The sequence below is a fragment of the Hyperolius riggenbachi genome, chromosome 9 (genome assembly GCF_040937935.1).
Source record: "Hyperolius riggenbachi isolate aHypRig1 chromosome 9, aHypRig1.pri, whole genome shotgun sequence".
Taxonomy (NCBI): domain Eukaryota; kingdom Metazoa; phylum Chordata; class Amphibia; order Anura; family Hyperoliidae; genus Hyperolius; species Hyperolius riggenbachi.
Window position 1 is genome coordinate 29,652,017 of NC_090654.1, and position 27,670 is coordinate 29,679,686.

General features: G+C 46.4%; 1 protein-coding gene across 1 annotated transcript in view; it reads right to left on the reverse strand.

Moving 5' to 3' along the window:
* LMNA (lamin A/C) overlaps positions 1 to 27,670 on the reverse strand; it is an 80,196-nt gene that overhangs the window by 10,559 nt on the left and 41,967 nt on the right. Inside the window, exons 2-9 of the mRNA XM_068252294.1 lie at positions 15,004 to 15,160; positions 11,790 to 11,915; positions 11,533 to 11,703; positions 9,471 to 9,596; positions 8,418 to 8,638; positions 8,073 to 8,292; positions 2,844 to 2,951; positions 1,031 to 1,150 (exon numbers count right to left, since the gene is read on the reverse strand). Of these exons, the coding sequence (XP_068108395.1) occupies positions 1,031 to 1,150; positions 2,844 to 2,951; positions 8,073 to 8,292; positions 8,418 to 8,638; positions 9,471 to 9,596; positions 11,533 to 11,703; positions 11,790 to 11,915; positions 15,004 to 15,160 (1,249 nt within the window). The remainder of the gene's footprint in view (positions 1 to 1,030; positions 1,151 to 2,843; positions 2,952 to 8,072; positions 8,293 to 8,417; positions 8,639 to 9,470; positions 9,597 to 11,532; positions 11,704 to 11,789; positions 11,916 to 15,003; positions 15,161 to 27,670) is intronic.

Sequence of the window (27,670 nt, forward strand, 5' to 3'; positions counted from 1 at the left end):
TTGGGCTTAAAACCTGATGCTTGTTACAGTGCTTAACTCCCTAGTGCCCCCCCCCCCCTCAAACCTCTAGTCTTACCACTGACCTTCAACCCTTCTATCCTTCAATCAAATACCTAACCTTCTACACTACCCTCTATTCCTCATTTTACTACTATAACCCCTATAATGTTATCACACTCTTCACTGACTCTTCTACTGTCCCTGTTAAAGAGGAACTCCAGTGAAAATAATTTAATATAAAAAGGTGCTTAATTTTTACAATAATTATGTATACATGATTTAGTCAGAGTTTGCTCATTGTAAAATCTTTCCTCTCCCAGATTCACATTCTGACATGTATTACATGGTGACATTGTTACTGTGGGCAGATTAGGTAGCTGTTCTGGCTTTAACAGACAGCTATAAACAGCCATTTCCTGTGTGTGTCATTGTTACATTGTGGCAGTTTGCCCAGAGTACCGTACGGTACCAGAGCCTCTTGTGGGAGGGGTTTCAGCACAAAATCAGTCATACAGCGCCCCCTGATGGTCTGTTTGTGAAAATCATTATATTTTTCATGTAAAAGTGGGTATCAGCTACTGATTGGGATAAAGTTCAATTCTTGGTCGGAGTTTCTCTTTAATATCCTCGCTCTATCACTCCTAACTTGTCCCACATCTACAACCTCCATCTACACCCCCACCCATAACAACGTTATAACATTTGCCCGTGTCATTTCTTTCTATACAAGACAAGACAAATAACATTTATATCGCGCTTTTCTCCTGGCGGACTCAAAGCGCCAGAGCTGCAGCCACTAGGGGCACGCTCAGTAGGCAGTAGCAGTGTTAGGGAGACTTGCCTAAGGTCTCCTACTGAATAGGTGCTGGCTTACTGAACAGGCAGAGCCGAGATTTGAACCCTGGTCTCCTGTGTCAGAGGCAGAGCCCTTAACCATTACACTATCCAGCCCCCTCCCAGTATTAAGTGTTGGCTGAGATTTATAGTCTAGTTGCCCCAGAATAACACAGACAAGCGCCCCAGTACTCACCTCATTGCTGGAGGTAAGTAGTGCAGTTCGGATACTGTCTCCAGTTCCCCAGGAATTAGGTGACTTCATGACAAAATCAGTGGGGGGACTATGAGTGCCACCAGCTCCTGCTGCCCAGACCTGAGGAGGAACGGAAGGTTAGTGAGATAGGCTTGCAGTCAAAAAATGTAGGCAAGAAGATCACAGACTTCAGATAGGAGAGTTACCTGCTGATCTACTTCAGGAGTTAAGGTGCCCATAGGTCTAGCAATGTATGGGCAGACTGGCCAAGAGACAGAGCTCAGGAATTAGGAATCGACCAAACGGTGCCAAAGCCCGCCCGCCTGCCTGGACGTTAGACTTTTTGCCGCTTGAGGCAAACATGTGGAAGAAGATACAGGCGCTGATCTAGCCTTAGCACAGAATAAATCGTTCCCGCCCACCCAGGGATTTCCTCTCCCCCTTAACCTGGCAGGTGGAGGGTTTTATACTAGCAGATTTAAAATATATCCTTTATCAGGGGCGTACCTAGAAATCCCCGGGCCCCCTCATCCCCCCCACCCCCCCCCCCCCCAGGCCCGCTCAGGGACTTTTGTGGGGCAGGAGGGGTCGCAGCATAAGAGGAGAACGTGGCCGCAGACCGGTGGGGAGATTATCCCCCACCTCACCTCGGGCTCTCCTCTCAGCGCTCCCCCTCCTGCAATCATTGGTGGCAGCAGCAGCAGCGGCAGGCTGAATACATTACCTCCTCCTCGCCGGAGGTCTTCCGTTCTCTAAGAGCAACTTCCTGTTTACACAGGAAGTTGCATGAAGCTCTTAGAGAACGGAAGACCTCCAGCGAGGAGGTGGTAATGTATTCAGCCTGCCGCTGCTGCCACCAATGATTCCAGGAGGGGGAGCGCTGAGAGGAGAGCCCGAGGTGAGGGGGGGGGGGGGGATGTCAACGCTCCTACAGGGAGACACTGCACGAGAGAGAGAGAGAGACAGAGAGAGAGAGAGAGAGAGAGAGAGAGAGAGAGAGAGAGAGAGAGAGAGAGAGAGAGAGAGAGTGTGAGTGTGTACATAAAAAGCCACAGATGCAAACTGTACAGTAAACCATCACATTTTTTTAAACAGATTGAAGCTTCTTTTACACTTCAAATCGCAATCTTGATTTCAGATTCGCAAATTCCGTTTTTCACTGGATGTTCGCAATACAAAAAAGAAAAACGCAGCACACAGGGCTTTTTTTTTTTTTTTAAATCGCATCAAAAATAGGAATCAGAGTTGCAGGTAAAATTGCATCAAAATTGGAATCGCATGCAGTGTAAGAGCCCTTTTTCCACTAGCAATCGCAAAATAATCAAAAACGCAAGCGATTGCTCATCAATTTTGTCATGCGATTGTGATTTTGCATTTAACATTGAAGCACAATCTCAGGTAAAAATCACTCCAAAAAGCGATTGCGATTGACAGAAAATCATATTGCTACAGTGGAAAATACTTTTCACGATTCCTATGTTAAAGTAACAACCCTAGCGATTTTAAAAACTGCTAGCGTTCTGCGATTTCAAGCAAATTGCTCTCAGTGGAAAAAAGCCCTACAAGAGCCCTTAGAAATCCTCATCTGAATAATTTTGTAGCGACTGTATCTCTATATGAGAGGCCGTTGTGGAACAGATCTGCATGGCTCCGCCCACCATCGTTACGAGATGTAAAATGTGAAGAATTACTGAAATGTAGTGTCCTTTGTAACATTTCCATTTCATTGTACTGTACAGTAGGGGGCGCTCCATGCCCAGCTATACACTCCAAAAAGCCAGCAAATAGGATATGCTGTGGAAAAGGCACTCACCGTCACTGTTTGTCCAGCCTTCAGCATGACTCTGGGGGGGAAACGGTAAATAATCGGCTTATCCTCCCCGATCTGGCGTTTGATCTGCCAGTTCCCGAGTGACTGATCCTGTAAGACAACAGATTGGCAGTCTATTAATAATTTACATTTTGCGTTAGTTATTGGTTTTACATTTTCCTTCCTTTGGTCACCAACACCAGTTACTGGAAAATCCCTGGTCTACCCCATCTTCTTCTGACCGGTCTCTGTTATCGTACCCATACACGGTACAATAAAAACGTTAGATTTTCCAGTTTTTTGAACCAAAACTATCAAATCGAATGAAAGCTGAAAAGAATTTTTTTTTTTTTTTTCAATCAAGAACAACAACAATTATCCCCCGGTTCTCTATAAAAGTTTGATCAGAGATGTTGGAAAAATCTTTATATTCGATCTAACGTAATAATCAAACTAAATGATGTATTCGAAAAAAATATATAAAATTGTACCATGTATGGGCACCTTAAAGAGAGTCTGAAGCGAGAATAAATCTCGCTTCAGACCTCATAAATAGCAGGGGCATGTGTGCCCCTGCTAAACCGCCGCTATCCCGCGGCTTAACGGGGGTCCCTGATCCCCCAAATCCCCTCGGTGCAGCGGGAGAGCGCTTCCTGGTTGGGGCAGGGCTAACTGCCGCAGCCCTGCCCCATGCGCGTCTGTCAGCGCGTATCTCCACCTCTCCCCTGCCCCTCTCAGTCTTCCTTCACTGAGAGGGGCGGGGGAGAGGCGGCGATGCGCGTCTGATAGACGCGACTGGAGGCAGGGCTGCAGCAGTTAGCCCTGCCTTCAGGAGCGACCAAGTCTGCGACCAAGTGTTGCAGTGGGGGGTTTGGGGGTGAAGGGACCCCCATTTAGCGGCGCGATATCGGCGGTTTAGCAGGGGCACATGTGCCCCTGCTAACTTTGAGCTCTGAAGCGAGATTTATTCTCGCTTCAGAGTCTCTTTAAAGGAGTAATAAGGCAAACTAGCCCAAATGGGCTTTACTCACCTGGGGCTTTCTCCAGCCCCTTGCAGCCAACAGTCCCACGCTCACCGCTCCGCTCCCCGCCGCTGTTCCAGTCTCGCCGCTCGTTATTCAGGCCTCGGGGTCGTCCTTACTGCGGCTGCGTAAAGCGCCGCTGTCAAACACGGCCACGGCGAACTGCGCAGGCACAGTAGTTTGCGCAGCCCCAGTAAGGCTGACCCCCGAGGTCGGCCTGAATAACGAGCGGCGAGACCGGGACAGCGGCGGGAGCAGAGCGGTCAGCGTGGGACAGTCGGCTGCAAGGGGCTGGAGAAAGCTCCAGGTGAGTAAAGCCCGTTTGGGCTAGTTTGCCTGATAACTCCTTTAAGTCTCAGCTGTGACTTCTAATTGCCTGTTTGCCATCTCTATATAATGTCTGAGAGGTAGCCAATCGTCTACTTCTTCCATGTTATGTTACCCTTAAAGGACAGCTGAAGTGAGAGGTATCTGGAGGCTGCCATATTTATTTCCTTTAAGCAATACCAGTTGCCTGGCTGTCCTACTGTTCCTCTGCCTCTAATACTTTTAGCAATAGCCCCTGAACAAGCATGCAACAGATCAGAGGTTTCTGACATTATTGTCAGATCTGACAATATTAGCTGCATGCTTGTTTCTGGTGTGATTCAGACACTACTGCAGCCAAATAGATCAGCAGGACTGCCAGGCAACTGGTATTGTTTAAAAGGAAAAATATGTCAGCCTCCATATTCTCACTTCAGTTATCCTTAAAGTGTACCCGAGGGGAGCGAGGGAAGCCCCTGGATCCTATAGAGCAGAGGTCCCCAAACGTTTTGGGCCGGGTCAACATACTTCAGACTGCTGGGGGGCCGGAGTATACATAAAATGATGTCTTTGCGGGCCAAACAGTGAAGCATACCCAGGTGACAACCTGCAGTCCAATTAGACAGCAGTGTCACCTGATGTAGAATGGGATTGGAAAGCAGCGTATTTCTGCTTTCTGGCTTCCATGTGGATGGGTGGTGCAATGATTGCCATTTGTTGACCACCAATATTTAAAGATGTAGCTGACCGCATCTATAAGTAAGACATTTTGTGTGTGTGGGGGGGGGGGGCGGTAAAAAAGCCTCATGGGGCCGCATTTGGCCCGCGGGCCTTCGTTTGAGGACCACTGCTATAGAGGCTTCCTCGCTGTCCTCCAGTCCCTTTGCCAAGTGCAGAGACCCCTCCTTCCCCCGAAGATTACCGACAAGGGAGGAAGGAACATCGGGGCCATGCTAATTTCAGCACAAACTGTATTGCCCCTGTGTGAGTACGACCGTGCCTGCACAGTAAGTCGTATGAGCTTTGTGCTACTGCGCAAGTGCGCCTGTGCCAGAAGAGCGCGTCTCGAATGTTAATGCAGGTCCCAGCGAGCAACAGCAAGGATGACCTGGGAGACCTCTTAAGAGATCCGGAGATGTAAAACGAGAGTGATAAACCACCAATCTCATATATTCAGGCCAATCCGACTGACGATTATTGCATGGGTATCGTATTCTGACAATGTTCCAGGGCATGTGTGCATAGGTCGTGTGAAACGTCACTTCCGCCTCCATGCGTAGTATCCCAATGTCATAATTGGTCGGAATATTGGTGTGTGTGTGTTCAATGCCGTTTAAAGGGATACTGTAGGGGGGTCGGGGGAAAATGAGCTGAACTTACCCGGGGCTTCTAATGGTCCCCCGCAGACATCCTGTGTTGGCGCAGCCACTCACCGATGCTCCGGCCCCGCCTCCAGTTCACTTCTGGAATTTCTGACTTTAAAGTCAGAAAACCACTGCGCCTGCACGCCCGTGTCCTCGCTCCCGCTGATGTCACCAGGAGTGTACTGCGCAGACACAGACCATACTGGGCCTGCGCTGTGCGCTCTTGATGACATCAGCGGGAGCGAGGACACGGCAACGCAGGCGCAGTGGTTTACAGACTTTAAAGTCTGAAATTCCAGAAGTGAACCGGAGGCGGGGCCGGAACATCGGTGAGTGGCTGCGCGGGGACAGGATGTCTGCGGGGGAACGTTAGAAGCCCCGGGTAAGTTCAACTAATTTTCCCCTGACCCCCCTACAGTATCCCTTTAAACGACTTCTTGTTTAATTTTGCCTGGACATGTCATTTGGTTGAGGTCGCTCTGTTATAAGTACCAATTTACATCTTAGTTGTTGGGATCTCTAGGCTCTTAAAGAGAAACCGTAACCAAGAATTGAACTTCATCCCAATCAGTAGCTGATACCCCCTTTCCCATGAGAAATCTATTCCTTTTCACAAGCGGATCATCAGGGACCTCTGTATGGCTGATATTGTGGTGAAACCCCTCCCATAGTGTGATGTCAGGACCATGGTTCTGACATCACACTGTGGGAGCCTTGTTGCATTGTTGGAAATAACAGCTGTTTCCAACTGCCAAAAAAGCAAGCAGCATCTCCTTCCAGTGACATCACCTGCCAGCAGTAAAAATGTCACCATGTGATAAATGTCAGAATGTAAATCAGGGAGAGGAAAGATTTTACAATGGGCAAACACTGACTAAATCATTTTATACATAATTATTGTAAAAATTTAGCACTTTTTTAAATTACATATTTTTCACTGGAGTTCCTCTTTAAGCTGCGTACACACGCTAGGGGAAACTCTAGAGTCTAGCGCATGTACAGCAGCCCCCGATGCCCCCCACATCTTTGCCAGCAATCAGCCTGGCGGATCGACTTGGCTGCGCACTGGCCGAGCCGAGAGCGTTCTTCTCCTCACTAACCCCGCCCACATCACTTGCATATGTGCGTTAGCTCCCCCCCATAGCAACAGACCACGTCGCTAGCCGACACAGCTGTATAACGTCAGTCCTGCAATGTCACCTGACTAGACCAGAACTGATCCCTGCAGGCCAACATACATGGTACATGTGTACAAGGTTTTAGTCTTTTTGGCAGATACACGTCTCCTTCAGTTGCAAATGAGATTGCCTCTCTCAAGTAATTTATAACTACTGATATCTGAATGTACAGTGCTGCCCAACAGGTTAGCGGTTTATAAATAATGAAAAATAATCCATGCAATGGAAAGAAAATAATGAATCCTGGAGAAATCGCTTCTTAGCCTAAATCCTGAGCAGCAAACTAAATTAAGTTCAATTATTAATTTACTTTTTTTTTTATATAATTTTGATGACCCAATTGCCACTCAGTGACAGCATTGCAGAAAGACATCGACCTTGATTCAAATAACTTTTCTCCGAAGTTGTTCCCCCTGGGGAACCTAGTAAGTCAAAGAGTTAATTTTAGACAACTAATTTTATGTCATTTTTGTCCTTGCTAGGAGCAGAAAATATATTTTATTGATAAGATGTCAAAAACATCTCGTGAGAAAAGTAAATTGAATTAAGGTTATAGTAAAGATACTATGATCATATAATGAGCTGAAGGCAGCGCGCATGAATAGGAAGCTTAAACCACTGGACTTTTGTCCTGCCGACTACGCCAAATAGCAAGAGAATTGGGCCTGCAGACTCAGACAAGCTACAAAACAAACTCCAGCCCCAATTTTTATTTACGATTGTTGTGGATAGACTGCATAAGAATTAATTACATTGCTGTCTAGGTAAGCCTTGGAGAGATATTCTCATTTCAGAGGTACAAATAGAAATAAAAACCGACATATTAAAGGGAATCTGAGGTGAAAATAAACCTATGATATAATGATTTGTACATTTAGTACAGCTAAGAAATAAAACATTATTAGCACAGATATGAGTCTCAGATTGTTTCCAGTACAGGAAGAGTTAAACTTCAGTTGTTATCAATGCAAAAGAGCTTCTGTGAGCTATGCGACTTTGTAAAGTCGTGGACAGCACTATTTTTGAAGCACTTATCTCAACTGTATCTCATTGTTTCTTCTTTGTTTGTGGCTTTCTGCAAAGAAAATTTCAAAGGGTCACTAGCCTGCTCTGTGAAATCATTTAGAATGATTGAGTAGTGTGGAAACGGCAACTATTAGAGAATGATGCAATGTTATAAAAAAAAAAAGCTATATATATGAAAATAAAAATATGGCGCTATTTTCTTTACTACTAATGTTCTATTAATTATCCTTATTACACAACCAATTCATTATATCATGAGTTTTTTTTTCTGCTTCAGTGTCTCTAAACTCCTCCACGCTGCTAAGAACTAAATAACCGTCACCCCTCTTCTCTCACCTCACTGGACTTATTCTTCAGCCGGACATATTTCCCCTCTTGGTCCACTTCCTCCACAGACACCTTCCCGCTGGTCCGGGCATGCTGGGAGTAGCTGGTGCTCCGGGAGTCCAGGGTCTCCAGTTTACGCTTCTTGGATGAAGAGGAGACGGTAGCCCCCCCAGAGTGAGCTGTCCTGGCTGCCCTTTTCTGCCCAGAGGGGCTGGGTGAGAGGCGGAGCCTGTGCAAAAGGTAGAAAATCAGAACAATGTATTTTGTACATAGTTTTCTATAAAATCCACTATTGTCTATAAGAGCTCTTGAAGTAATCCCTTCTCCCACCACCAGGAGGCTTCGTTCACCTACCTCTCCTCCTCGCCCTCCAGCAGCTTGCGGTAGGCATGGATCTCCATATCCAGAGCCAGCTTAATGTCCAGCAGCTCCTGGTACTCGTCCAGCTGCTGCTGCATGCGTGCCCTCATTTCTGCCATCTCCCGGTCCTTCTCTGCCAGGGCCCGGCGGCTGGAGTCGCGTTCGCGGCTTAGTGCGTCCTCCAGGTCCCGCAGCTTAGACTCTTTAGCCGCCAGCTGAAAGTTCAAAGGAGAAACATCACGTAAGTAAGGAATACATTTAAAGAGGCCCTGTAGTGACATAGTACAATGTAGTATAATATTCAGTATACCCACTACCTTAAAGTGTACCCGAGATGATATCTGACATGAAGAGAAAGACGTGTATACACAGTGGCAAGCATACAGAAACATATGCTGTGCTCCTTTTCTTTTTTATTTTATCTGCCTGAAAGAGTTAATATTCAACAATGGAACTGACAATTTTCCTTCAGTTGGGACCCAGTCCAGCTCACTGATAGCAAATTACAGCTATAACTCACTTTCCTAAGCAGATAACCGGGCTTTTAACTGCAAAGGAAATATAAAAAGGTCATGTGTTGTCACTCTTGGACTCTTGAGACACTGCAACTGAGCAGAGTCTATAAACCATTAAATCTGTTTTGTATATTTTTTTTTCCGTAAAATAAAACCATGGGATACCTAAAAAAAATTTTTTTAAAAATAAATAAAATTTAGGCGTAGGACGACAGATCCAATTGTTTATCTCCTTCGTATATTTTCATCTTCTGTTAACTTAAATTATTCCGGTTTCAGCATCAGAAACAAACACTTTCTATATACAAAAGTATATTTCTTTATATTGGTACGCAGCACCACCCTCCCAGTGATGTTTAGCCTAGACTGTTTATATATGTGGAAATCTCCTCTCAGAGCATTCTGGGAGACTAGGTGGTGTTTCTGCTCACTTCTGAACACAACAAATGTACATTCTGCAGTGATGCACCTGGCAGCAATAAAGATGTCACCATCTGTGTAGCACCTCCTGTGTGGCTCAGGATATTCTCACCTGTTTCTGCAGTTGGCTGAGCTGGGCGCTGAGGCTGTCTATGCGGATACGGCTTTGCTGGATCTCCTCGTGGGCTTCACCCATCATTGTGCTGTTCCTCTGTGCGGACTGCATGGCGTTCTCCAACTAAAACAACACATGGAAAACAATATTAGTAACTGATGACAAACAATATGTATGGATCTGGAGAGTGACTTTCCTCACTTCCTGTCCTGACAGGAAGTGGTATATCTTTCTATCAGGCATTTCTCTCAACCATCCCAATTTGTCCGAGACTGTCCCTGGTTGGGAGGTGTGGTCTTGTGTCCTGGCATGTGCCCCATCCTGTGCCTCCCCCTCTGCCTTCCCGTATATGCAGCAGAGTAAAGGCGCTATGATAGTTTTACTCATCTCCTCTGAGCGCCGCTCTAATGAGGTGTGTCCTTCTCTCCATGCTTTCCTCCCGCTCTACTGCCCAGGAAATCTATCTCCTTATGGTTCGAGGATGGATGCATATCATTGGAGCAGCTGGAGGTGAAAATAACACTGCTACTGCTGCACATATACTCACCTGTCTAATAAACACCAGAGAAGCCATATGGGGAAGGGGGGGGGGGCTGCTAGCCACCACCAAAAAAAGCAATATGAGGGAGGGAGGGAGGAACCACTAGACCACCAGGGAAGCCATATTGAGGTGGAACTAGACCAACAGCTGGACCAACAGGGAAGTTTTATAGAATAAGAAAAGGGGATCCACTAGACACCAAGGAAGTAATATGGGGAGGGGGTAGAACCACTTGGCACATAAGAAATGTATAGGGGAGTTAGGGGAGACCACTAGACACCAGGGAAGTCCTATGGAGTAGGTAGAGGGGAACTTATAGACACCAAGGAAATCATATTGGGGAACGAGGGGGGGAACCACTACACACCAAAGAACTGTATAGGGAAAGGAGGTGGAACCAAGGAACTGTATAGGGAAAGGAGGTGGAACCAAGGAACTGTATAGGGAAAGGAGGTGGAACCAAGGAACTGTATAGGGGAGGGAGAAGGAACAAATAGATACAAGGGAACTGTATAGGGAAGGGAGAGGGAGCCCCTAGACTCCAGGGAACGGTATAGGGGAGGAAGGGGGATGCACTTAACACCAGGGAACTGTATAAGAGAAGGAGGGGGGTGTGTTGCATCCATAACTGGGGTGTGGCTGGGGAGGGTCTTAATGTCCTTTTTTTCCTGGCTCAAAAAGTTGGGAGGTGAGAACAGGGACAGAGACAACAACAAATACAACCTGTTTTGGTAGAAGCATAAAGGATCCTCCCCCCCCCCCCCCGGCTCTGCTGTCTGCCAACAAAACACCACCAGGCTAGCGACAATCTAGCCTACTATTTACCTGCGTCTTGTCCTTCCATTAAAGGCTCCCCCCGCCTCCGTGAGCTTCCTCTAATCGGAAGCTAAGCCTGGGTCGCGGCTTAGCTTCCGATTGGAGGAAGCTAGCGGAGGCGGGGAGAGTCTGTAGTGGAGTGACTAGTCGCAGGTAAACATCAGGCCAGCGACAAGCTGATTGTCGCTAGCCTGGCGGTATTTTGTTGGGGGGACAGCAGAGCTAGGGGGGAGGGGCTGATGGCAGCAGCACAAGGACAGAGAGGCACGTGATTCTCTGTGTCCGATTAAGATTTAAAAATGCCGCCTCGGGTTCTCTTTAAGAAGTATTTTTCCCAAAGTTGTTTTCCAGCCTCTCCCAAATACGGACACAACAAGATTGAGTGAAGTGACTTTATAAAGGAAACCCGAGGTGAGGAAGATATAGGTGCTGCCATATGCATTTCCTTTTGAACAACGCAGATTGCCTGGCTGTCCTTTCTGTTCTTTTAGCCATAGACCCTGAACAAGCATGCAGATCAGATGTTTCTGACTGAAGTCTGACTGGATTAGCTGCATGCTTGTTTCGGGTGTGTGATTCAGACACTACACCAGCCAAAGAGATCAGCAGGACAGCCAGGCAACTGGTATTGTTTAAAAGGGAATAAATATGGCTGCCTCCATCCATCACTCACCTCGGGTTACTCTTAAACCTCCATTTTACCTTGGCGTTGTACGTCTTCTCGAGTTCCTCCTTGTAGAGAGAGATCTGCCCCTCGTGCTGCTCCCGCAGATCCCTCAGGGCGTCCGACAGTTTGCTCTCGAAATCTCTCTGGTGGCCGCTGTCGATCTCCACCAGACGCGTTTCGTGGCGCCGCTTGGTCTCACGCAGCTCCTGAAATACAGAAATAAAGACGTGAGCTTCCTTCCTCCCGGATACGATGTTTTACATCTACATCACGTTCTAAGCTTTTCACCGACCTCGCTGTAGATGTTCTTCTGGAACTCCAGCTCCTCCCGTAGAGTCTGGTTCCGATTCTCAGCGTCGACCCGGCGGAGCATCTCATCCTGAAGCTGCTTCTTGGCGTCGGCGAGGCTCGCTTCCAACTAGAGAGAAGATAGAAAAGTAATGCGTGTGATAAATCCCGTTAAGACGCTGGATAACAGTCAAGTGATTCAACGGGGAAAGATTTCGAACAACAACCAACAATGAACTGAGCACAATGCCAAGCAGCATCTGCACAAGCCAAGAAAAAGTGTGGATTTATTAAAGGACACCCGAGGTGACATGTGACATGATGAGATAGACATGTCTATGAACAGTGCCTAGCACACTAATAACTAGGCTGTGTTCATTTTTTGTACTTTCTCTGAATGAAAGAGTTAAAGGGGAACTTCAGCCTAAACAAACATACTGTCATCAAGTTACATTAGTTATATTAATTAGAATAGATAGGTAATATAATCTCTTACCCACCCTGTTTTAAAAGAACAGGCAAATGTTTGTGATTCATGGGGGCTGCCATCTTTGTCATGGGGGCAGCCATCTTTTTGGTTGAAAGGAGGTGACAAGGAGCAGGAGACACAGTTCCAACTGTCCTGTGTCCTGATCACCCCTCCCAGCTGCACACGCTAAGCTTTAAATGTCAAATTCTAAATGTAAAAAATAGAATGAGAACAACCAAATCAGAAATCCCATCATGCTTTGCACAGCATCAGGGGAAAAAAGCCCGGGCAGTTTTCTTCTGTGCAGCTAAAAGTGAGGCTTGTATAAGAGAAACAAAGTTCTGATGCTGTGAAACTGTTAAAGAAACACCAAGCCTTTTCAGTGCTGCTGAGTCGATTTTTAGTCCGGAGGTTCACTTTAAATATCAGGTATGCAAGTGACAGTTTCTGTCTGGGTCGGAGTATAGCTTAACCCTCAATGAAAAGGAATTGCAGTCATGCAGTCATAAAACACTTTCCTGGCAGAAAATGGCTTCTAGGAGCAGAAAAGAGATAGAACGGGGCAATCGTTCATAGATTTTAGCTCTGGCATACGTCAATGAATGTGTCATTGAGAAGAGTCCATGAAACAGTAAAAATTTAAAAACTAGATTTAAATATAAAATAAAACTGTGGGATAACTAAAAAGTTTTTTTTAGGAGGAGGATAGATACAATTGTTTATCTTAACTTTTTTTTTTTTCACCTCAAATGTCCTTTTACAAAAGGAGATAAGATTTAATCTTGTCTATTATTGCCTATGAATATAGCTCACTAGCAAATTTACATATGAAATATGGGAAAGAGATCTATACAAGTAGATAATTCTCGGTACACACAATGCAATTTTCTGACCGATTTACTGTCGGATCGATTATTTCCAACATGTCCGATGTGATTTCTGATCAATTTACAATCGATTTTCCATAGAAGTGAATGAAAAAACAAATCAGAAAATCAATCGGAGATCAGATCGGACATGTTTGAAGAAAACGATCCAACAGTAGATCTGTCAGAAAATTGCATCGTATGTACCTAGCGTTTGTATATTCAGAGGTAAGAAGATTATGCCACCAATGTAGAGTAGTCCCTCACAGTAAAGGCGGCCATACACCTGTCAATCTGCCACCAGATTGACCATCAAACAGATCCCTCTGATTGAATCTGATCAGCATGAAATCTATTGGAAATCGTGCTAGCGCTGGCGCCGACCGGGTCAGCCCCCAAGTGTACTCTATGTACCAAGTCTTTTTGGCGCCTACACAGTACCGCGTAGCGCATGACTGGACTACTGCCATAGACCGTAACATTATTACAGCTATAGCGGCGCAGGGGGATTTTTCCTGAAATCTCGGCAATTCCGGTACCGGCAATAGCCGGCCCCCAAATTACACCACAAAAAGGACAGGTTAGACCAGGGGTCAGGAACCTTTTTGGCTGAGAGCCATAAACGCCACATATTTTAAAATGTGTTTCCCTGAGAGCCATACAGTATATTTCAAACTAGGACAGTGTGCATGCGCAGAAGAGGGCTCACGTCCCTGTTGCCATGGTGATGTGTATACAGTTGATCCTCTGTGCAGTGGAAGTGTCAGACACGTCTTCAGCTTCTCTTGGGTTTCAGCAACATCAGCAATTTCCCTGAGAGCCAGACAGGAGAAATACTGACTAACAGCTTGTACAATTAGCTGGCTGACTTGGGGGTCGGTTCACTTTGTAGGACGAGATCCCGCACTGTGCCCAATAGGCTGCCTGTCAAGTGACAGCCTATTGGGCCAAGTGTGGGGATCTCGTCCTTCAAAGTCACTGGACCTGACAGGATCCAGAGTGGGACAATTGGAGCAGACATACATTTTGGGGGGAGCGCGAGTAAGTTAGTAGTGCATGCTACAGCAGCAGCGTGCCTACTCTGAAAATGTTACTTGCGCTGCTTAAGCAGTGTAGCTTAGGGAATCAACCCCTGATTTGTCTGTGAGCCAGTGCAGCCATCAAAAGAGCCACATCTGGCTCCCGAGCCATAGGTTCCCTACCCCTGGGCTAGATAGTCAGTAGGGGAATATGTTTGCTACATTCCCCTACTTTGCTTGGCATGGGGAGAGCAGTTTCTCCTACGCCCAGGTGACGGCCATCAGGGAACATACATAGGACCCCCCATGATCTGACGCAAATCCTCCTCCGGTATCGTCACCACAAGCGCTGTAGCACGTGACACCAGTATCGGTAGAATTGAACATTCATGATCGTCTCATACAAAGTTCTAGCTTCTGTACAGCTGTCCCACACCAACCTGTCATGTGGTATCCCCAAGCAACAAATGATCAGTAAGCGCTGTTTTTTTCTATTCTTCCCATGATGCATTATTTGGCTTTCTTGATTGTAAGCTTGCAAGGGCAGGGCTCTCTCACCCTTTGGTGTTTTGGAATTTGATACACATTTATTCATAGTAATTCTGTACTTTGAACTGATTCTGTATTTGTACCAGCTCTGTATCTTGTATATTGGTGAATACCATTGTCTGTATTATTGTGTACCCCATGTTTGTTTCTTACCCTGTACAGCGCCACAGAATATGCTGGCACTTTATAAATATATAATACTAATACAGCAGCCCTATTTGGCGAGAGGAAGACCTGGATCTGCTTTTATCCTCGTTCCCCCCGTTGCTGTGCCTTGTACTTCGTTACTCCTCTACACAGACTGATATAACTCACCTTGGCGATTTGCGCTTTCAGGTCCCGTAGCTCCGCCTCTATGTTCCGCTTCTCGCTCAGCGCTGTGGATAGCGCTGCATCTTTTGAATTCAAAAGGGCCTCCAAGTCCTTCAGGCGGCCCTGCGCGGCCAGCAAGTCAGCCTCTTTCTTCTTGTTCCTGCAAAACAGAGAGGATTCTGGGTAAGCTCAGGTCACCAAGTCTGTAAAAACACGCTACAATGATGTGGCTGAGGGCCACCAGTACATCGCCTAGAACTTTGTGTTATTAAATATTTTTGGGAGCCTCTCTTCTACTTTAGTCCAAAAACCTGTGGTTATGTGTCTAATTGAGGAACTGCAGTGCAAATAATGTAATGAATAACATTTGTTATTTATTTTTAAATAATTTAGTCAGCGTTTGCCTATTGTAAAATCTTTCCACATTCTGATATACATTCTTGGCCGGCGGATCGCTCAAGACCAGTCTTATCACCCGAACGACAGTCTGTACACACGCCCGATTTGGCGTGCGGACGACTGAACGACGGGACGTTCAAACGACCCGTCGTTCGCAAAAGTCCGACGTGTGTATGGGCCTTTAGCCACAACATTTACTGCTGGCAAGTGCATCACTGCGGAATATATGTTTGCTTTGTGTTCCGAAGTGTGCAGAAACAACACCTGATTGCCCAGAATGCTCTGGGAGCAGAATTCCACATAGCTAAACAGCCTAGGCTAAGCATCACTGGGAGGGTGGGGCTACATACCAATATGCAGCAATATATAATGGAAGTGTTTCTGATGCTAAAACTCACTGCAAAAGTGGGTAACCTGAACAGTTTACTGCATTCTACTATATGTCACTACAGGGCCTCTTTAAAGCGGACCTGAACTCAGTACCTCCTCCCTGGTCTAAAAGATACACAACAACATAATAATCTTTAAAGAAAAACGTTTCTTTGTTACAGCTGATAGAAATCCTGCAATAAGTCTGCAGTGTGTCTACTTCCTGCTTTCGGGGAGCAGACAAAGGGTTAACATCCTGAGGTTTACAAATTAGCTGCTCTGCCAAGGCATAGAAGATTCCTGAGCTGACTCAGCTGAGAGATCAAATTACAGTGGTGATTAGTCACAGATGAGGAGGCATTAGACAGGCTAAACTCTACAGGGTGGGCCATTTATGTGGATACACCTTGATAAAATGGGAATGGTTGGTGATATCAACTTCCTGTTTGTGGCACATTAGTATATGTGAGGGGGGAAACTTTTCAAGATGGGTGGTGACCATGGCGGCCATTTTGAATCCAACCAAAAAAAACAAGCACACCATTGTTTTTCTTGTGAACTTCCTAATAAGTTTGATGTGTCACATGACCCTCTTCCTATTAAAAAAACAAAAGTTGGATTCAAAATGGCCGACTTCAAAATGGCCGCCATGGTCACCACCCATCTTGAAAAGTTCCCCCCCTCACATATACTAATGTGCCACAAACAGGAAGTTAATATCACCAACCATTCCCATTTTATTAAGGTGCATCCATTTAAATGGCCCACCCTGTACATATTATTATTATTTATTAGATTTATATAGTGCCAACATATTACGCAGCGCTGTACAATAAATAAGGTTACAGACAATGATAACAGGGGTGACAGAACAATACAGGTAATAGACAATAGATACAACAATAAAGGTAATAGCAATAAGATACACAACACAATGCAGACAGTAGTACAATGCCAGATCATAAACTCGAGTGGTAGTGGTAACAAGTTCCAAATTCTGGGTAAAGTGCACACAGTCAAGTATGATACACAAGGGGAGAGGGCCCTGCCAAAGGCTTACAATCTAGAGGGAGGGGTTTGTGACACAAAAGGAGGGGGTGCAGCAAGAAGTTATTGACAGAAAGGATTAGGGCAGTGTTGAGTTGATGTAGGCCTCCTTGAAGAAGTGAGTTTTGAGTGCTTTTTTGAAGGTGTTGAAGGTGGGAGCGAGCCTGATGGGCAGTGGGAGAGAGTTCCACAGGATGGGGGCAGCTCTAGTGAAGTCCTGCAGTCGTGCATGGGAGTGCGAGATGCGTGGGGTGGTTAAGAGGAGGTTGTTGGAGGAGCGAAGTGGGCGGCCAGGTGTATATCTGCTGACCAGGTCAGAGATGTAGCTTGGGCAGGACTTGTGTATGGATACACACACACATACATACATACAGAGTGCATTTCTCTGTGTTTTCCTTCTGTTTTCCTTCTGTCCTGTGCAAGAGTTCAGGTCCACTTTAAATCGTAAAAAAACCCCTCTGTAAGACTCCAGATGGAGGAGCTACATATTCATATATGAAGCGGTCATGGCAGCCAGCATGCAGACATGAATAATATGGCTTCTCAGTAAGCATTCCAGTAAAGCACATTATAGATTCCCTGCGGGGATTTTCTGACAGTCCCTCATCTGTGAACCGCAGGCATCATTTGCTGCAGGCGGAATCCAGGCGCCCGGCCCACCTGTCCTGATCTCACCTTCCCTGCACCCCCGGGGTCCCGTGTAATCATTCTCTATCGATCCCCCTGCCTCCGCCAGATGCAATTACTGGAAGACATGGCGGCAGGAAGCGGGAGGATAAATGATCAGGAGCCGCGGTGCGATCAATACCGGGGCCTGACAATCTCCCTCCTCACGCCAATTCCGCTTCTGGAGGTGCCGCAACACTCCCAATCCGGCCCGCTGATAGTCCAATCACCTCTGTGATACAGAGACTGAGCGCCTGGCTCTGCTTATATCAACCGCGTCCCTCCCCAAGGGATAAATATCATCCCGAAGATTGGCCGTAATGAATGAAGCACGGCGCACAAAACAGCGGTGAAGCATAAATACGCCGACAAGGAGATAGAAGATCTATAGTATTAAAAAAAAACAAAAAACCTGAAAGCTCAAAACACAGATTTAAAATCACCATCTAACAGCTTAGCGTCTGTGAAATGAATGAAGATTCAGTGGATATCATTTTTTCCTGATGTTTTGAACACATGATCAGAAGTACTTGCGCAAGAGGCTCAGCAACAAACTCTGTGGGTGTGGCCGCTACTGATGCCTAGATTGCATCATCCCCCTCAGTTCAGGGTACAGGGCACAGACTGAATTGTCTGGCAATATTGCATTCTGTAGCATAGACAAGCCTGGGGAGCAGGAAGTAGCTGGTGTCACAAGGGATTCATTTCACATCAGCTAATCAAGGCGCTTATAGACAGATATTATTATTATTTCGTATTTATATAGTGCTGACATCTTCTGCAGCACTTTACAGAGTACCATCCGATCAGACAGGGATCTATCTTTTGGGTACATCGGGCAGCCATCTGCTAGACTACACTTTTTCAACTTGAGCTACTTTAAAAATTACAAAATTAGAAATGATCTACGAGGAAGAATCTATTTACAGATGCAAGCCACAACTGCAGCTCATGCAAAGAGGCAGTCCATCAGTGACTACTACAAGCCACAACTGCAGCACATGCACAGTGGCAGCCCATCAGTGATTACCACAAGCCACACCTGCAGCACATGCACAGTGGCAGCCCATCAGTGATTACCACAAGCCACAACTGCAGCACATGCACAGCGGCAGTCCATCAGTGATTACCACAAGCCACAACTGCAGCACATGCACAGCAGCAGTCCATCAGTAATTACCACAAGCCACACCTGCAGCACATGCACAGTGGCAGCCCATCAGTGATTACCACAAGCCACACCTGCAGCACATGCACAGTGGCAGCCCATCAGTGATTACCACAAGCCACAACTGCAGCACATGCACAGCGGCAGTCCATCAGTGATTACCACAAGCCACAACTGCAGCACATGCACAGCAGCAGCCCATCAGTGATTACCACAAGCCACAACTGCAGCACATGCACAGCGGCAGTCCATCAGTGATTACCACAAGCCACAACTGTAGCACATGTACAGCGACAGTCCATCAGTAATTACCACAAGCCACACCTGCAGCACATGCACAGTGGCAGCCCATCAGTGATTACCACAAGCCACACCTGCAGCACACAGTGGCAGCCCATCAGTGATTACTACAAGCCACAACCGCAGTACATGCACAGCGGCAGTCCATCAGTGATTACCACAAGCCACACCTGCAGCACATGCACAGCGGCAGCCCATCAGTGATCACCACAAGCCACAAATGCAGCACATGCACAGTGGCAGCTCATCAGTGATTACCACAAGCCACAACTGCAGCACATACACAGCAGCAGCCCATCAGTGATTACCACAAGCCACACCTGCAGCACATGCACAGCAGCAGTCCATCAGTGATTACCACAAGCCACAACTGCAGCACATGCACAGCAGCAGCCCATCAGTGATTACCACAAGCCACACCTGCAACACATGCACAGCGGCAGCCCATCAGTGATTACCACAAGCCACAACTGCAGCACATGCACAGCAGTAGCTCATCAGTGATTACCACAAGCCACACCTGCAGCACATGCACAGCAGCAGCCCATCAGTGATTACCACAAGCCACAACTGCAGCACATGCACAGCAGCAGCCCATCAGTGATTACCACAAGCCACACCTGCAGCACATGCACAGCAGCAGCCCATCAGTGATTACCACAAGCCACAACTGCAGCACATGCACAGCAGCAGCCCATCAGTGATTACCACAAGCCACACCTGCAGAACATGCACAGCAGCAGTCCATCAGTTATTACCACAAGCCACAACTGCAGCACATGCACAGTGGCAGCCCATCAGTAATTACCACAAGCCACAACTGCAGCACATGCACAGCAGCAGCCCATCAGTGATTACCACAAGCCACACCTGCAGCACATGCACAGCGGCAGTCCATCAGTGATTACCACAAGCTGCCAGTCAGATACATATCATAGAGCCCTCCTCAGTAAGTCAAATAGAACAGTGCATGAACAAATAGAGTCACAAAATCATGCTCAGTGTACGGAAAATTGTAATCAGCAGCAGTAGCACCTAATGCTTCTAAATGTATGGCTCAAAGATACAGAGTACGATGTGTACATCACTCGGGGGGGTTGTGTGGGACCTACCCATAACTCCTTTGCAATCTACTGGTAGATCACGATTTATGCAATTGGCACCCCTGTGCTAGATAGAGTACAGCCAACTTTACATTACACTTCTGCTTAGAAAATAACAGTTACACCACTAGAGGGCACTCCATAACAAAATAACATATTTCTTTGATTTCTGATTTATTTTGGATTACTCTCTCAGTGCCCCCGTCCCAGCATTGTCCCCCTGGCAAAATGAGACGACCAGCTAGACTGAATATGCCTTCAGGAGTCATCATAAAGGCCTCTGAAGTACCCATGTCCCTGAGAACTTACAAAGAGGGGCAGATCCATACTGCACACATGAGAGTCTGCACATACGCATTACGGATGACCCGATCTTTGGAAACAGGTGGAGACTCAAGCTTTTCCTACGTCTTCCGAGGAGTCCCTACGGTGACAATTTTGAATGGGCGACAGCGGTGAACCGAGGGCACAGAGAGAGGACTGGGGAGGAGCTATGGGGTCCAGAGCCTTCCTTTTTCATAGGTACTGTATATACTCAAGTATAAGCCTAATTTTTGGGCTGAAAAAAGTGGCCCAAAAGTGTGGGGTCTCGGCTTATACATGAGTCACTACTCTGAGTAACCCCTAGTGCCCCTACTATATGCACAGTGGTGAATCATCTGAGGGACACCACACACAGGAGGTCCCAGCTAACCTCATCTTGAGTTGTAGCCTTGGAAGGAATAAAGGGGCAATGTCTATTGAGTGGTGAGAATCCTTGCATATCAAGTTTTAGATACATGACTATGTGGCTCTGCATTCCTTGCTTTATCTTTATGCCAAGCTTTGCAACAGGAGTTCTTTGCATATCCATCTCCGTTGTAGGCCGATGTTCTGGCTTATTATTGCAATCAGCTGAATTTCTGATGCTTTTCTAATATATGGTTGTGGCCTGCCATGGCTGTAAGTGGTGTTGTGGCTTTTTCCATCCCTGGCTTATACTCAGGTCAAACATTTTTTACAGTTTTTTTAAGGTAAAAGTTGGGGGATCGGCTTATACTCAGGTCGGTTTATACTCGAGTATATACGGTAAGTTTTTTTTTTTCAGGTCACTTTTTTGGGACTTTCTTTTGTACTTCTCTAGAATCACCTCCTCGCATTCACATATTCAAGATTTCTCACATGCTTCACCCCTACTCTGGAATCCCTTGCCTAAACACATCTGTCCCTCTCCCACCTCGCCAAGCATACGTTCTACATTAGGCAATTTACCCTTTCACCTCTGGCCAAGTTGTACTCCTACTATAGATATCCTAAAAACACACTGCCTCTAGGTATGATTATTGTATACTTCCCCACCTTGTTTCCCCTCTTTTCCTTTCGATTGTAAGCTCACAAGGGCAGGGTTCTCTCAACCTTTTGTGTCTTGGAACTTGTTACACATTTTATTCATATTACTTTGTCACTGTAATTACCAATTCTGTATCTTGTATATTGGTGTTGTACACCATTGTCTGTATTATTATGTACCCCATGTTGGTTTCTTACTTTGTACAGCGCCACGGAATATGTTGGCGCTTTATAAATCAATAATAAATTACACAAAATAAATATACTAAAACAAATGCTTTCTCCTCTGCCTCAGGAAACGAGAGACACTGAAGTAAACGAAAGACGCCGTCGGCATGACGCGGCAAATGACAAATTACTGCAAAGTCACTCGTGTCACATTGGCCTCTGAAGAAGTAACACTGCAGAAATCGATATTTTCCTGTAAGATAACCCGGCTCTGGGGACGGCAGAGGATCCAGCTCGAGGGGGGTCCCGGGACAAGGCATAGAAAGTGCATTCCTGGTATTTTTAGCATAAATATTGACAGAAGAGCCGCGTTTCCAGTAATGCGTTGCGTGGCGCGGTTCCAGCGCAAAAACAGATCTGTTCCCCTTCAGCCTGGATTTCCACGCCATCGAGGCGAGCCCAGCGCTGTTTTTATACAGAAGATTACTGGCGAGGAGAAGAACGCCTCCCGAGTACGCCAACGTCATCGTTCTGCATGAGGCTCTCAATATGTCCACTGACTGATTGCTAGCTCCTCTACCTCGTCCTGAAATGCCCCTCTTAAAGTGGAGCTGAACTCTTGCACAGGACAGAAGGAAAACATATAGAAATGCACCCTGTATATATTTAGAGAGTTTAGCCTGTCTAATTCTGCATCCTCTGTGACTAATCACAAGTTGGAATTTGATCTCTCAGCTCAGCCGGCAATCTCGGCAGAGCAGCTAATTTGTAAATACAGTATGCCAACCCTACGTCTGCTTCCATGAAAGCAGGAAGTAGATACACTGCAGATTTATTGCAGGATCTGCATCAGCTACAACAAATAAATTATTTTTCTTTAAAGGTTATCATGCTGTTGCTTATCTTTTAGAGCAGAGAGGAAGTTCTGAGTTGCGCGGGAGTCATCGGGGATCTTAAAGGTCTGATCCGCCATGACAGCAGTTATCACGCGTCGCAAAGGGTTGTCTGCATAATCGCGCACTCGTACCCACATCTCGAGATTGTGGAAACCATTGCGCATCACTCGAAAAAAATATTGCCGATTGTTGTAAGAATCACGGGGACAAGGCGAGTACAAGCCTTAAAGGGAACCAGAGACGAAGCACCCTTGCGTATTTTACCATATATATCAGTAAGAACATTAGAGAAAACACTTACCATGCTCTTTGTTTCATCCTCACTGCTAATAGTGTCTGTTATCAGCTGTGATAAGAATCCCGGACTGAGCATTCAGTCTGGCTTTGCTGGGAATGATTATTGCTGAGTCATTATAGCAGAGCCACAAGGGGGCAGGCTTGGGCTTGAAAAGACACCAGAGAAGACAGACTCAGCTACAATCTTTCCGTAGCAAAGCTAGACTGAGTGCTTAGTCGGGGATTCTTATCAGAGGTGGTAACAGTCAGATTAAACAGAGAACAATGAAACAAAGAGCAGATTCGGTGTTTACTGTCATGTTCCCACTGATTTATAAGGTAAAATACAAGAGGGTGCTTCATCTCTGGTTCTCTTTAAATCCTTCTAAGGATATCCAAAGATAAACTCAACCAGTTGGTTATATAAACTGCAACGAGGATGACAGTGCTGGAATAAGGACACAGAGAACCCAGGGAAGGATCTATGGGACGCGCAGACTTCCTGCTCCATAGGGGGTATCTAACTTTTTTATGATGGCTTCAGTAGCACTTTAAAAGGAAAAAAATACGGCAGCCTCCATATCCCTTTCACTTCAATATATCAATAGCCTTGAGAGGCTGTTGATATATTGATACTTGTGACTAAACATTATCTCGTTCTCTGTGTGTGGCTGGCAACTGCTCCTGTTTTAACGTGGTTTTAGCATTGGGATTTGTCCTTAAAGTGAACCTCCAGACTAAAAATCTACTCAGCAGCACTGAAAAGGCTTGGTGTTTCTTTAACACAACATCAGAACTTTGTTTTTCTTACCTAAGCCTAATTTTTAGCTGCATAGAAGCTAAGCTCCGCCCAATCAAAGAAAACTGCCCGGGCATTTTTCCCCTGATACTGTGCATGATGGGATTTCTGATATTGTTGTTCTCATTGCCTAGCACGTGCAGCTGGGAGGGGTGATCAGGACACAGGTCAGTTGGAACTGTCTCATGCTCCCTTGTCACCTCCTTTCAAGTAAAAAGATGGCTGCCCCCATGAAATCACAAACATTTGCCTGTTCTTTTAAAACAGAGTGGGTAAGAGATTATATTACCTATTTTAATTAACATATCTAATGTAACTTAATGACAGTATGTTTGTTTAGGCTGAAGGTTCTCTTTAAAGAGGAAGTGTCACGATAATCTTACATACAAATAAGTACATTTCTCACAGAGTAAAATGAGCCATAAATGACTTTTCTTCTATGTTGCTGTCAATCACAGTAAGTAGTAGAAATCTGACATTAAAGGTGGCCATACACTGGTCGATTTGCCATCAGATTCGACCAACAGATACATCCCTCTCTGATCGAATCTGATCAGAGAGGGATCGTATGGCTGCCTTTACTGCAAACAGATTGTGAACCGATTTCAGCCTGAAACCGATCACAATCTGTTGTGGTGGTGTTGCTGCCGCCGCTCCCCCGCATACATTACCTGCTCCGCCGGCGCGACTCCCGGGTCTCTCTCCGCTGTCTTCTCCGCTCTGGTCTCCGGCTCCAGCATGATTCACTTCTTCCTGCCCGGCAGGAAGTTTAAACAGTAGAGCGCCCTCTACTGTTTAAACTTCCTTTGATTACTATATGAGGCGGTATCTATTTATATTTTGAGGTTTGGTTTGAAGGCACAATAATGCAGATAGAGAGGCACATTCCAGCCCCAGTCTTCGGCCATTGTTTCTGTAGATGAGATTTCCACCTCATAAATCTAAGGACTGCGGTCCAACCAGCCCAGCCAATCCCCCGCCCTCCCTCATCTGTTTACAGGAGGAGGGGAAACGCCCAGATCTCAGGTGAAAGTCGGAGAGGTTGGTGACACATGTCGCCCCAGGGCGCTGGGCCTGTTAGGCCTGGAAAGCGGGCCGTGACTTGCTCCATAACAGGAAAAGGCTGGGGGTGTGTGTGGGTGTGGGGGGGGGGGGCAGTGAATCATGGCTGGAATCATTCTGGCGCAGGAAGTGAAATGGAGAAGAGCCCCCTTCAGGCAGTAACAGCCAGACTGCAGGGCTTCCTCCTACACTAGATGGAGCCACTACCTGCGTCGTTAATCCTTGTGAGATAAGGTAGAATGGCTGCACTGCTTAACGGATAGACAAGCTGGACAAGTTGTTATGCTGGTAGCCATACATTGTACAATTTCTTTGACCAATAAGATGATCGATTAGACAAAAACAACATCTTAATTGATCATAAACTGAAGTGGATTTAACCTGCTGGGCGGTCTGGACGAGCTCAGCTCGTCCAGTACCGCCGGAGCCTGCCGCTCAGGCCCTGCTGGGCCGATTTGGCACAAATAAAAAGCAGCACACGCAGCCGGCACTTTGCCAGCCGCGTGTGCTGCCTGATCGCCGCTGCAGCGCGGCGATCCGCCACATGCAGCGGCGAAAGAGGGTCCCCCCAGCCGCCTGAGCCCAGCGTAGCCGGAACAAAAAGTTCCGGCCAGCGCTAAGGGCTGGATCGGAGGCGGCTGACGTCAGGACGTCGGCTGACGTCCATGACGTCACTCCGCTCGTCGCCATGGCGACGAGGTAAGCGAAACACGGAAGGCCGCTCATTGCGGCCTTCCATGTTACTTCTGGCCGCCGAAGGCGATCAGAAGATCGCCTCCGGAGCGCCCTCTAGTGGGCTTTCATGCAGCCAACTTTCAGTTGGCTGCATGGAATAGTTTTTTTTTTATTAAAAAAAAACCCTCCCGCAGCCTCCCTGGCGATTTTACTAGAACGCCAGGGAGGTTAAAGGGCACCTAAATTGAGAAGGATGTGGATTTTCCCTTTTAAAATAATACCAGTTGCCTGACTCTCCTGCTGATCCTGTGTCCCTAATACTTTTAGCCACAGCCCCTGAACAAGCATGCAGATCAGGTGCTCTGACTGAGGTCAGACTGGATTAGCTGCCGGCTTGTTTCAGGTGTGCGATTCAGCCACTGCTACAGCCAAAGAGATCAGCAGAAGTGCCAGGCAACTGGTATTGTTTAAAAGAAAACATCCATATCGCTCTCAGTTAAGGTTCCCTTCAAAGAGGCCCTGTAACACTGTATACAGGAGTAGACTGCAGTAAATTGTTCAGGATACCCACTTTTAAGCTAAATATCCTGGCTTCAGCAATAGAAACACTTCCTATAGCTATATATTGCTGTGCAGTGCCGCCTCCCACTGAGGCTTTTTATTATGCAGAATTATGCTGCGTTCCAGGGTACCCAGCAAGCTCATGGTGAGCCAAAACTCTGCAAAGGACCAAAAGGCCTCCTTACTAAAATGCTCTGCAAAACAAAAACACTTTGCCTTCTTAGAACAGAAGGTATTGGTAATTATTCAGGTTGGAGTGAGCTTATGAGGGATTGTAATTCACCAAATACACTGTGCACAAATCCCCTGCGGAGTTCTGCACGGCGCGTACCTACGGGCACACGGCTGGATGTCGCACATTCGGCCAGGAAGGGTTGGGACGCCCTACAAATGCCACGTCTCGTGCGTGACTTATCGCCCGTCTTCTGCCGCGGAGATTTGCCAGTTTTACTCTCAGCCAGACTCTGAACGGCAGCATCAATGGAGAGACTCGCCTGTATGAGAAATCGCGCCCTGCCCTGAATTCAGATTCTGAACAGAATAAACATTAGGCAGCCGACGGTTCTGCGGAGCCGCCCACATATCTCTGCCGTGGAGACAACGCAGACTGGAGCTGATCTAATTAGGCCTTGTGTAATTAGATTACTGATCTGCAGAATGACGAGGAAATGAGCCAGATCTGGCATGAAACATTCATGTAGGAGATTGTAGAGACAGAGGCGTATCTAGAGGGGTGCAGGCATGGCTCATGGCATGGGCGATGCAGCACCAAGGGTGCAATGCCTGCTCCTGTGCTGCGCTGCCATGCCTGCCCCTGTACCTTCGTGTCACTCAAACCTCAGATCAGATTATTGCTGTTATCGGGGGGACACATGGCTACTTAACTTATGCTTGTAGGGCGCACTTGGCTTAGTGTTAGAAAAGAGGGCAGAAGAATCTTTCCAAAAGAGTAACTTCAGCATTATACCGAGATGAAAAATGAAGGCAACCATAACATGTACACAAGAAAGTGTTTTTGAGGGGAGGGGGGCTCTGACCGGGGAAGGGAGGGGGGGGGGGGAAACGCAGTTTCAGTGTTTTCCATAGGCTCTATATTACCCAGATACGCTGCCTGTTCATAATATAGCTGCGAACATACAACAAACTCCGGACGAAGATACTTCTGTTCTAAACCCCGCAGTTCAAGCACAGCTCAAAAGATACATTTCATAGAACATTATTTTTAATGAATTATGAAAAAAGTTTTGTGAAATACACTTTTTTTTCATCCTTGTTCGGTGACCTCCAGCGCACTGCTTACACACAGGCAATCTAAAACACGCCCCTTTAATCACATGGGCACATAGCAGGGATGGCACTGTGAGTGAAAACCACGCCCCCCTGCTGACAGATATCCTGTCATAGCTGGCATCAATCTGCAGTATGAAGGAATGGTTTGGATAGTGGTAGAGGTGGGGGGAACGTTAGAAAGCAGATAGAAGCTGCAGAATAGGAGATGAGGGTCTATCAGTCTGTGCATTATTTTTTTTTTATTAATTAAAAAAAAAAAAAAAATCTTCACCTAAACTTCTCCTTTTACTTTGACCAGACAAGTAACAGTTGGACCTTCTATTAGGTTTTTACTACTGTCTGTGTCCCCAGGATAAAGGGTTTTCTCTCACTTTTCTGTTGCAGAGAGACAATGGGAGTTTAGAAATCCTTCCTAAAAGTGGCCACACATAATACAATATAATTATACAATTGTACAGCAATTCGATAAAAAACGATCAGTTGCCCTGAAAAACTGAAAGCTTTTTTTCCCCATTCGAGTGAGAAATCCATTCACATTTCCCGTTTTTCCCCATTCCTAGAC